The 10,983-nt window shown below is 42.3% G+C and overlaps 1 protein-coding gene across 2 annotated transcripts; it reads right to left on the bottom strand.

Moving 5' to 3' along the window:
- Positions 1–224: 224 nt before the first annotated feature.
- On the bottom strand, positions 225–4,858 carry LOC119290687 (ELMO domain-containing protein A-like). Of its 2 annotated transcripts, none has more exons than XM_037569322.1 (10): positions 4,612–4,858; positions 4,038–4,184; positions 3,839–3,950; positions 3,340–3,437; positions 3,200–3,268; positions 2,968–3,083; positions 2,814–2,868; positions 1,164–1,284; positions 701–843; positions 225–608 (listed from the first exon to the last, which is right to left on the bottom strand). In XM_037569322.1, the coding sequence occupies exons 1-10, from the start codon at positions 4,837–4,839 to the stop codon at positions 507–509; spliced, it is 1,191 nt and encodes a 396-aa protein (XP_037425219.1). In that variant the 5' UTR covers positions 4,840–4,858; the 3' UTR covers positions 225–506. The 2 variants fall into 2 exon arrangements, with proteins under 2 accessions (XP_037425219.1, XP_037425220.1); XM_037569323.1 differs by having other exon boundaries at positions 4,038–4,171; positions 4,612–4,778.
- Between the last annotated feature and the right edge of the window lie 6,125 nt (positions 4,859–10,983).

Raw genomic sequence — 10,983 nt, 5'->3', positions numbered from 1 at the left:
AAAATTAAATAAAAAGAAAAGAAAAATAGGCCGAGCTGGGATCAAACCTGGATCTCTCAAGTGGAGGCGTGCGGCTCAAGCCAATGGACTATTTACATGCTTGTGCTAAATAAGCGGGTCGCCTGGTAATAAACTAAAGTACAGTCCATAAACTTACGAATCGTTTTTCACTCACTTATAAGTGGCATAATGGGTAATTTGTGGACCTTTAAAAGGTAATTTTCGTGATGTACCGCCAAAAGCAATAGTCCCTTTATTATTAGGTACAGACATTTACAACTCCTCAAATTTTTGGATGTCTGTGTGATGTACTGTCTTCCTAGCCATGATCAAGTTCAATATGTACTGCATGCAACAATATATAGCCACAACAAGGGGCCATACACAATTTATCATCTATCATCAGACACTGACACATCATAAGTAAGTAACCCTTCAGTCTGAGCCCCCATTCCCCCATAGCAGAGTCAGTTATATCTCACGGCAAATCAAATGCAAAAGCTCTATTATTTGTCCAGCATTGTGTAAGACGGTAGGTCCTTGACCGCCAATACATCCTCTAAAACCAGTTCACGCTCCAACTGAGTTCTCGTGGATTTCATCACCTCCTGGCGCAACCAAACAGTAATGCAGCTGATTACAGATTTAATGGTACAATTAAAATCAGGATTAGCCTACATGGAATGCAAAAAAAGCTTACATTGAACTCCATATATGAAGCACGTTTCACGAGCCACTGGGCATCAAGCATCCGAAAGGCTACACAATAGAGGTGATCAAACGCATGTTCATCTCGTCCGAGTAGTTCCAGGAAACGAATTCCTGACTTTGAAGATGGAACAGCTGAGAAAAAGTGAGAAGCGCAAAAACCAGGGATTAGGAACAATACCATTACAGAGCATTGCCAATGTTGGCAATTTCACTGGTTCTAGGAAATCTTAGCATCGACTCTAGTACTAGAATCAGGTTCTAAGTGAGTTGACTATGTGGGGCCCAAGTTGGCTCAATATTGAGAGGATGGTAGATGATAAAAGAATATAATATCTGACATGTGGGCCCAAAAGTAGGTGCTACGAAAAAGTTAACACCAGAGAAATTTTAGTTTTCTTTGGACCGAGTTCTAGCAATTTTCTTAGAACCAATGAAATTGCACATGCTCTTACTTGATTGCAGATCCAACATCTGGATCAGCATGAATGAAATGTTGATACCAGCAACTGCAAAAGGGTACTCCCAATCTGCTCTTTGACCTTGCACTTTGTTCAGAAGCATTTGAAAGGATGCCTGATACAGAACAGATGTAATGATCAGACAAAACTAGGAGTATGTAATGGTTCAAACTTGACACTAGGGTTCACTTTCATCACTGTATTCACGAAGTAAATTGCATCTATAGTACTCAAACTTGACACTAGGGTTCACTTTCATCACTGTATTCACGAAGTGCCAGAATACGGTCACTGAGATTGCGTAAATGTGTCACTCTACGGTCACCGCTACCGTATGCAACGTATTTCACTGATGTGGTATATGTTGAACTGTCCTAACGGTTGACTTGCTTACGTGGCAAGCTCATCCTTCTCATGCCTTTTTCGCATCCGATGAATGAACCTGAGCACTGGCTACCGCGAGATGTACCACATGGCTGCTTGGCTCTCTTCTGTCAACAACCTCTACTTCGAGACCGCCTTTCTTCGTGCCGCGCCGTCCCTGTGAAGGCAGAAGACTGCCCTACTTGAGCTCCTCTCGTGCGACGCCCCGCTCTTCGTCGAACAATACGGTGGCGCGCTGCACCCGGACGAGCTCGCTTTCTTCGACATGCTCCGAGATGACTACGAGGTCGGATCGCACCTCAGCCGCCTCCTGGAAAGCCCGGTTCCCCTCGCGTGTGTTGGCGCAGCTAGCCCTAGTGCACGACGGCGATCACCGTAGACACGGCCGGAGAGGAGGAAGAAGGACACAAAAGTTTTCCGGCCGCTCAAACACCCCCGCCGCACGAACGGCTTTTCTATTTTTCACATCGAGCACGGACTCGATCTGGGCAGCGATTACACAGGGGGGAGAGGGTCTTATACCCGCGGGCTCTGACACGCCAGGCCGCGCCCAAAGGTACCCACTCTCCCACTCGCCACGTCCCGCGCGCTTCGGCTCGCGTACGCCCATCGCGCACACACGCGATCGCCGCGGCCACTCCGCGCGCCCGACGCGGTCCACTCCCCTGAACCCACACGCGCGCGCGCACACGGCTGACTCACGCACACACACGGTCCACACAGGCACGTCCGCCACCAGGGCTTGCTTCGCCGCCGCTGCCGCCTTCTTCGGCCGATTGGCCACGCACGCACCCGTCCCGTGCACTTGCAAACATGGCGCCGACAGTCGGCCAACGATGCTGATGAACTTCAAGTTGGGTGTGGCACAGGAGGGTGGGATTCCGTGTGTAATGGTCTAGGAAACCAGCTTAGTATCGTTCATGGACAACATGAGGCTTCGGGAGCTCTAGAACGCGGCGCTGGGGAGCTATGGCAGGGGTGGGAGCTGGGCTTGAGGTGCAACAGCGAATGCGGATAAGATGTTCGACGTAATTTCAGAGAGGAGTGCTAGTAGAGAGAGGTGTATTTGCCACTCAGTGAGATACAGTGGATACGGTACTGGTGACCGTAGAGTGGCACGTCCTGGCAACCTCAGTGACCGTATTTTGACCTTTCCTGAATACAGTGACAAAAGTGAACCCTAGGATCAAGTACAGGTACCATAGATGTAATTTACTCTAATAACAGAGATATGACCAGCAGTTTTAACTAGGTCTTTACTGGGTAGTTCCTAGCGAAAAAGATGAGGTTCTCCAATGATATGTATCCACCACCCCTGCATGGAGACTATTTGTATTAGATGGCTTTATCAATTGAGTAAACAACACCAGAAGCGCAGCCTGGTACATAAGAGTCAAGACTATTCAAAGGAGACCTGAAATCTGTTGATGGATCAGTGCCTTGCCAACCCATCTCCTTCCACGATTCTGATTTTAGAGGAGGAATCTCGCGACTTGGGTAAGCTAACTTCCACAGTTGTTTCAAGGCGTCCTAAAAAGAATAATGCCGATCAGTTGCTTTGCTTCCATGAGAGCATGCCCAGTGGGAAAACAATAATAATAATAATAGAGAGGCATGTCCGAGCTTTCCAAACGGATTGTACGTACTTGGTGCTCAATACGGGAACCATCAAAAGGGATTTTCAATCTGCGTCTTAAATTGTCCAATCTTTCTTCCTGTAAAACAGAAGTTCAGAACTTAAATAATTCTAAGGGCCTGTTTTATCCAACTTTCGTCCACATGTTACCTGCAAAGGACTAAGATATACTGGATTGCTGGTTTCGTTATCCGAAGAAAAGGGAAACAACCTACCAAAAATTGACCCGGAGCTTACAATAATATTTGCTGCAACAAATAGCAAAAAGGACAGAAGAATATCAATATTATCACAGAATTAAGATCATGGCTAGGAAGGCAGTACATCAATAGCCACGAGAAATTCATCTAGAACAAAAGCTCAACGACTTCCAAGATAGAGCATTGCTATATCAGTATATTGTTTACATGACTTGATACAATCAAAGATATGTCATGGATTTGAAAATCAGAAATATTACTTCTAATTTTCATGATAGCTACCGGCCTGCCCATTTACACAAAGTAATCAGTGAATCTATATTTGGCAAAGATGAATAATAGTTAAATTCGCATACCAAGTGCTAGAAAATCATCAAACTAGAAGATGATATAACAGTCCGTTAATGTCAAGCATTACAAAGTGTATAGACAAATGCGTGGAGCAGTACCTAACCACTGTGCCCACTGCGCAATCAAATTTGAGAAAAGAAATGACCAGTGTAATTGTTCCTTTTTCCTATCATCATCATCCCACAAGTCTTGCCTTCTGGGGTCATATACCTTCAGGAGGTAAGGAAATTTGTCAATAGTCTGCATTGACCTCAAGGTTGGAAGAACTTACGAAATTATGTCTAGAAAATTACTAACTTCCGATCCGCCACCGTCATAACTAGATTTCCCTAGTAGAGGTTCATCCAGGGAATCTACATGGGATATGTCAACATGTTCATTCTTCCTTCCATCAACATCTGCGTGATGGAGCCGCCGCCTCAGATTGCTCGCTGACATGATGTACTATGCCAGAAAAAGAGTCAGAACAACAAGAAAGACAGAAACAAAATCAACATCTTAGTTGTGCACTGAAGCACGAATATATTCATACAGCACACAAAGTATTATCTGGAACAATTCACTTGTAAAATGCAGGTTCTCTAAAGTAAAAAAGGAAAAAGAAAGAGACGAACTTAAAGTGCCCCTTAAATGCAGACCCAAAAGAAAATCGCAATCCTTCTACAACACCATCGAAATATTCAGAGTGCCTTCAGAACCCTAATCCCACCAAATTATACTCCCCCGTCGATCCCCACAGGTTCATCAGCCTAACTTCAAAACCTAACGCCTTTTTCACGATTTCGAAAAACTCCTGGAAGCATGCGCATACCTTCCGCTGGATTATAGCAGATTACGAGTTGACAAGGGGAGAACAACCGAGCTCACGTACCGAGGGGTCCTCGTCCTGGTTGATTCCGGTATCCGGTGATTGGGAGGACGACGAATGAGGGAAGAAGAAGTCTGCCTTGCGTTGGGGGAGGAGATTGATTCTGACTCGAAGCTTTAAGAAGAAGCGGGGAGGGAAAGGGGAGAAGTGGGGTTGGACTTGGAACTTGGAAGAGCTAATACAGCTGGGCAAGGAACTCGGCTGCGGGAAGGATCCTTCGATCCAAAGCATCCAAAGACTCCACAAAATAGTAAATCTTGCCGTGCTGCTACCTAACGGCGAAGCATCCACCGTTGCTTTTACCTAACGGCGAAGCATTCACTTATAAAATGCAAATTTCACTCATTATATAAAAAACATACTTCAGTCATTTCAAAAATAAAATTCACTCATGAAAAAAAATCACTCATTTTAGGAAACGGATTTCACTAATTTCAAGAAAATCAGTGGTTTCAAAAAGTGGTATCTATAATAGACTGTGCTAACGACCGGACGGCAGGATTTTAGCTACAGGCACGAACAATCGCCGCAAATATGCATGCATGCAGGATGAGCGATGACGACTTTGCATGCGCGCCATAGCTTGCAGCTGCATTGTTAAATATGCATGCATATAAAAACAAAACTGCTGATGTCATCAAAGATTTCTTTGAAATGCAAACTTTAAAACATTTTGTAGCACAAATCATAGCTATGATTGAAAAACTGTTTTCACATAAAAGATTCGTCTCGACGAGATCTTCGAATCTAGATCCCATGTTGGTATGTTTCGACGATTTTTTTTCGGGGTCAAAAGTTATCAGGCCCAGGCTAAGTAAGTTATCACGTCTATGCATGATACGTAAGTTACCATCTTATTTATATAGAAATCACCGGGGCATAAAAGTGGTCCTCAAATTCTCCCCACATGCAAATGAATTAGAATACCAAAAAGTTGATGTCATCCTTGATTCCCCTTTATTTCAAAACTTCAAAATGTTTTGTAGCTCAAACCGTTGGTCCGATCGAAAAGATTCATGAAGAAAGCATCAAAACTAGATATTATGTTGATTTGTTCAGATAATTTTTATTTCGGATCAAAAGTTACTACTTCTGGGCTAAGTAAGGTATCACGCCTGAGCTACATATGTTACCATGTTGTTTACAGATATTATGTAACGTCCCAAAATTCTAAATTTTGGAATGTTATAATAAATAGATAGATTTGACTGATTGTTTGATTGATTGTCTGAAAGTGAGTGAATTCGAAACCTTTTTGAAAGTTAAATGAGAGGGAATAAAAGGACTTTCCCAAACTTTCATTTTTGCATTTTATGCTCTCCGTGAATTTAAATGCTTTTCAAACACAAAACCCTAGAGAGAAGATGACATGACTTCTTCCATTTAAAATGAAAAGGGTGTTTGAAAAATATTTAAATTTCATTTGGAAAATATTCCAATTCTAAAACTTTATGCAACTCAATGATTTTCACGAGAGAAGATAAAATGACTTCTTCAAATTATATGAAATATGAGTTGGGAGTTTCAAAGAATTAAATTCAAAGCCCCCTTTGAATTTATTTTCAATTTGGAATAGATCATCATGCATATTTTATTATCTTGCATTTTGGTCGATCCTAGAAATTTCACGCAACTCAAGGACCCTTGGAGAGAGTTGGAGATTTCGTTATTTTTATATTTGAGAGTTTTCTCGAATTGAAAAGAGGATCATTTGATTTATTTATTTCGTCTTCAATTATTTTTCCGTTATCAAAAATATAAGAGAGGGAATAATATGACTTTCCCAAATTTAGGAAAATGAAGATTTAATAAATAGATCAAATTTTGTTTGCCGGAATTTTATTCGCATTTTATTTGGATAGAAAAAAAATGCGTGTTTTCAAAAATTGCTTTTTAGGTCCGGAGAAAAGTTCATTTGTACGGCTCATTTTTAGGAGTCGGGAAAAATTTACTTTAGGTTTTTAGATCTCTTTTGTACGGCTCATTTTTAGGTCCGGAGAAGATAAAATGACTTCTTCAAATTATATGAAATATGAGTTGGGAGTTTCAAAGAATTAAATTCAAAGCCCCCTTTGAATTTATTTTCAATTTGGAATAGATCATCATGCATATTTTATTATCTTGCATTTTGGTCGATCCTAGAAATTTCACGCAACTCAAGGACCCTTGGAGAGAGTTGGAGATTTCGTTATTTTTATATTTGAGAGTTTTCTCGAATTGAAAAGAGGATCATTTGATTTATTTATTTCGTCTTCAATTATTTTTCCGTTATCAAAAATATAAGAGAGGGAATAATATGACTTTCCCAAATTTAGGAAAATGAAGATTTAATAAATAGATCAAATTTTGTTTGCCGGAATTTTATTCGCATTTTATTTGGATAGAAAAAAAAATGCGTGTTTTCAAAAATTGCTTTTTAGGTCCGGAGAAAAGTTCATTTTGTACGGCTCATTTTTAGGAGTCGGGAAAATTTTACTTTAGGTTTTTAGATCTCTTTTGTACGGCTCATTTTTAGGTCCGGAGAAAAATTTACTTTAGATTTTGTACGGCTCATTTTTAGGTCCGAAGAAAAGTTCGTTTAGATCTCTTTTTATTTATTTTTCTGCGCGCGAGACCATTTAAAAAAAAACCCTCAGCGCCTTGGGCCAAAGGCCCAAGCCGCCAGCCGGCCAGCCAAGGCCTAGGCCATCGCCGTAGCGCGCGCGCACCAGGGAGCCGCCGCTTCCTTTCTTTTCTAGTCCTAGTAGGACTCTTGTCCTATATTCATTTATTCCGTATCTATTTCTAGATCTTTTCCTCTTGTTTCCTAATCCTAATCTATTTCTTGTCCCCTACCCCAAGCAAAATGCTCTCCTCCCCAATATAAATACACAAGCATCCCCCTCTAACACATCAAACCAACACCTCTCCTCTCCTCTCCTCCGCACCACACCGCGCCGCCGCCCCACCCTGCGCCGCCACCCCACACCCGCACCGCCGCCCTTGTGCCCTAGCGCTGCCGCCTCACCCGCGCCGCCGCCGCCGTCGCCACCGTTCGCCGCCGCCTTAGCACCGCCGCCGCCGCCCAACGCCGCCGTCGCCGGAGCCCCTCGCCAAGGTTGCCCCGCGTCTCTTTTCCTCGGATCGTTTTCTTCTAATCGTTCCGATTCTTTTCTTCTCTTCTAATTCGTTTTCTAGATCGGTTTTTCGTTTCGGTTTTCTTCTCCGAAACCCTAGATCGGATTCGTTTTCTTTTCCGATTTAGTTGCCTTTGGACCGTTCGCCGGACCGTTCGTCCCAACGAACGTGATCACCGGATTCTTCTAGGTTCACGAACGCCCGTTCGTTTAACCGTTCTTCTTTTTCTTTTTCGTCGGATTTATTCCGCGATCGCGATCTCAGATCCGATCTTCGTTCTAGTTTATCTTCTCGCTCGTTTATCGGAATCAGGTGATTCAAGCGCCTGGAGTTTCGTTTCGAAACCGCCGTTCCGTCTAATCAACTTAAACAAGCTTTTGCCCCGGTAAAATTTGTCCTAGTTCCACTTGCTAGAACCGAGTTGTTTTCTTCCGCCGTTTGTTTTCTGTTTCTTTGTTCGGTTCGTTCTTTCTTTGCAACCGGAGTTCTTAAGTTGAACTATCTGGTTCGTTCTCTTATTCGAGTTTTACTTGTGTTTTAGATGAGTACTTATTGTGTGGTTACTGTTGATTGCTTACGATAGATTTACCGGAGTGTGACGAGTAGAACTATCAAGAGTTTTGAGTGTGAATCATCTTCATCAAATTTGCAGGCAAGTAACACTTTGATCATACCTTTTCTACAACCCAGTTTTATTGCATTAGATCAATCCTCACACATTGCATGATTAGGATCTAATTAAATTGTGGGATGGGAAGTAGATGAGGTAGTACCTATTACCTGTATTACTTATGAAACCTTTGGGAGTTACTTCTACGTTTGCTTATTATGCCATGCTATGCTAGTAGACGTGGATTGGGTGAGTGAATATCCATGACAGATGTGAGTTGATAATTTTAATGGTTTATCTAAGGTGGCAACTTAAACACACATCTGGGTGGACTGAGGCACCTGATGTCTATCAGGACTTGCCTGTTTTATTTTGGACCGCCACCCAGACTCAAAGGGATCATAAGATAATTTATACTAGTAACTTACGTGTGCAGCCACAAGCCATTATGGGCTCTGGCATAGTGGAGTAAGTTGTGCGAACTCTTACGGGTAGGCTAGCAGATGTAGGGGATGTAGGTGTACAGGTCTACCCACATGTAAGGTGCTAGCGCTTCTGAAAGAATGTGTCTCGGTCATCCGTTTCTCAAACACCATGTAGTGCGAGAAACCAAACGGAGGCGATCGAGTCTTGTGGGGAAAAGTGCGCAAACCTCTGCAGAGTGTACAAACTAATCATGATTAGCCGTGTCCCCGATTATGGACAACTTGAGTATCTAGTACTTGAATATCATGTGAATCTCAACATGTTACTTCTAATTAATGTTGTTGGGTTTTAATGAGTACTTTTAATTAGGATTGAGAATGCTGTCAACCATTCTCAATGTTTCACAACCACCATGATAGTTAAATAAATTTATTCCTTTGCAGTAGGGAAAAATTGGCTTTACGCAAAAACCTTATAACCATAGAGCTTTTCCACCAGCCATATATGCATATAGTGATAGCCATTGTTCATCATTTTCTCTATGGTGTGAATTTGCCAGTACATTCAATGTACTGACCCGTTTCGGGCTGCAACGTCTCATGTTGCAGGATGTCTTACGACGAGTAAGTGATACGTTAGGGTTACGATTTCTACACTCAACTTTGCCGTTGGTGTTGATGGGAATCCACAACCTTATTGCTTCTGCTATAAGGATTGAGGTAATAGTACTTACGTTACTTTATACATGTGATTTACCTCTGTTATAAATCCTTTGAGTACTATGTGTGTCAGCATACTGATCCCGGGATGACACATAAGCACAGAGACTTGATCCATTCGGGTCGGGTCGCTACAAGATGGTATCAGAGCACATGTTGACTGTAGGACGTGACCCTAGAAACTGACAAGCCCATAGCAAAGATTTTTTCTCTACAACTTTCCCTTTCAAAAAGATCTTTTACCTCTCTCCTCTCTTCTGAGCTTATTCAAAAATTCCCTTTAGTGAGACCATACCCCTTTCCCCTTTTGACCACTCGAAGATTCGACTGATGAGACCACTCCAAGAAGTACAGGATATCAGACCAGTAAGACCATTCGGAATGAAGAGGATTTTACCATACATTATGATAATGGAAAACTACAGCTGTTGAAGACTCTGAAGACTAGGAGAATTTGAAGGCTCTGAAGTATCCCAGATTTGTATGACCTAGGAAGGCTACCCTTATGGAACTTGACAGATTATGGAAGTTGTCAATACCCGAGATCACGGTGTATCGGAGAAAGACTAACACAAGGAGCATGAGAACTTGAAGTTTTGAGGCAGGAGATATCAACTATGGAATGATAGCGCATGGAAATGACAAGGGCAGAAACACGGTTATCCGTGATGTCATCACCATTGATATTGTGGTCACCGAGCTGAGCTAAGCATGCATTCCTTCAAAAGGATTGGATGGTAGAAGGCTGATGGAGCATCTATCAGCAAAGGATGCAGTTTTAAACTTAGCTGGTGTATCACCAAGATCTGGAGTAGTACATCAAGAAGTTTAAGATGGAGCTCCAGGAAGTCGTATTAGACAAGGAAGTATTTCATGAGGAACTCATGAACCAAAAGCTGAAAGTAGCCAAGATGGAGGAGCTACAACCTCGAGATACCGGAGATTTGTCAGGAACTGAAGGACAATATGATCATGGTTCATGCCAATGTTGAAACCAGAAGTTTGAAATGCAACTCCGGAATATTAAAGGATGTCACGAGAGATTTCACGTCAACAGAGATGATCTGGCAAAAGAACTTGAGAAGGACAAGCATGATTTGAAGAAGCCATTGGAGGCATGAACAAGACTTGAAGAGTTTGGCGACGTTGACCTTAGAAGACAAAACCCCTGTTATACACCTACGTTAGATGCGACGATTGTGAGCTGTCATTTGTTTGATGTTTTTCGACAGCCACAACAAAAATCTGTCTTTTCAAAATTTTTGTTTGTATTGTGTGTATTCCTCTCCCTCTCTCTTATCTTACCCCAAACCCACATGGACCCAATAGCGGATGAATGGAGATGAGCTTGTATTTTCTGGACTGATGGGTTAGTTGGAGACAGACCGATGGATTCGGAACATGGAGGATCATATGAAGAACAACCGTATAGTCGGAAAGGATATGGCCCAGCATGCTCTTCAATGCTTTGAAAGAGGTGCTGCTACTTGGTGGAGGATGTAT

The sequence above is a fragment of the Triticum dicoccoides genome, chromosome 4B (genome assembly GCF_002162155.2).
Source record: "Triticum dicoccoides isolate Atlit2015 ecotype Zavitan chromosome 4B, WEW_v2.0, whole genome shotgun sequence".
In the NCBI taxonomy this organism is placed as follows: Eukaryota; Viridiplantae; Streptophyta; class Magnoliopsida; order Poales; family Poaceae; genus Triticum; species Triticum dicoccoides.
This window is presented reverse-complemented; position numbering and strand designations above follow the sequence as displayed.

Coding starts and splice junctions, on each gene's coding strand:
- LOC119290687 (XM_037569322.1), bottom strand. CDS start 4,839: ATGCTTTGGATCGAAGGATCCTTCCCGCAGCCGAGTTCCTTGCCCAGC. Junction 4,185..4,611: donor ACCAGGACGAGGACCCCTCG/GTACGTGAGCTC, acceptor TTTCTGGCATAG/TACATCATGTCAGCGAGCAA. Junction 844..1,163: donor GATGTTGGATCTGCAATCAA/GTAAGAGCATGT, acceptor ACTTTTTCTCAG/CTGTTCCATCTTCAAAGTCA.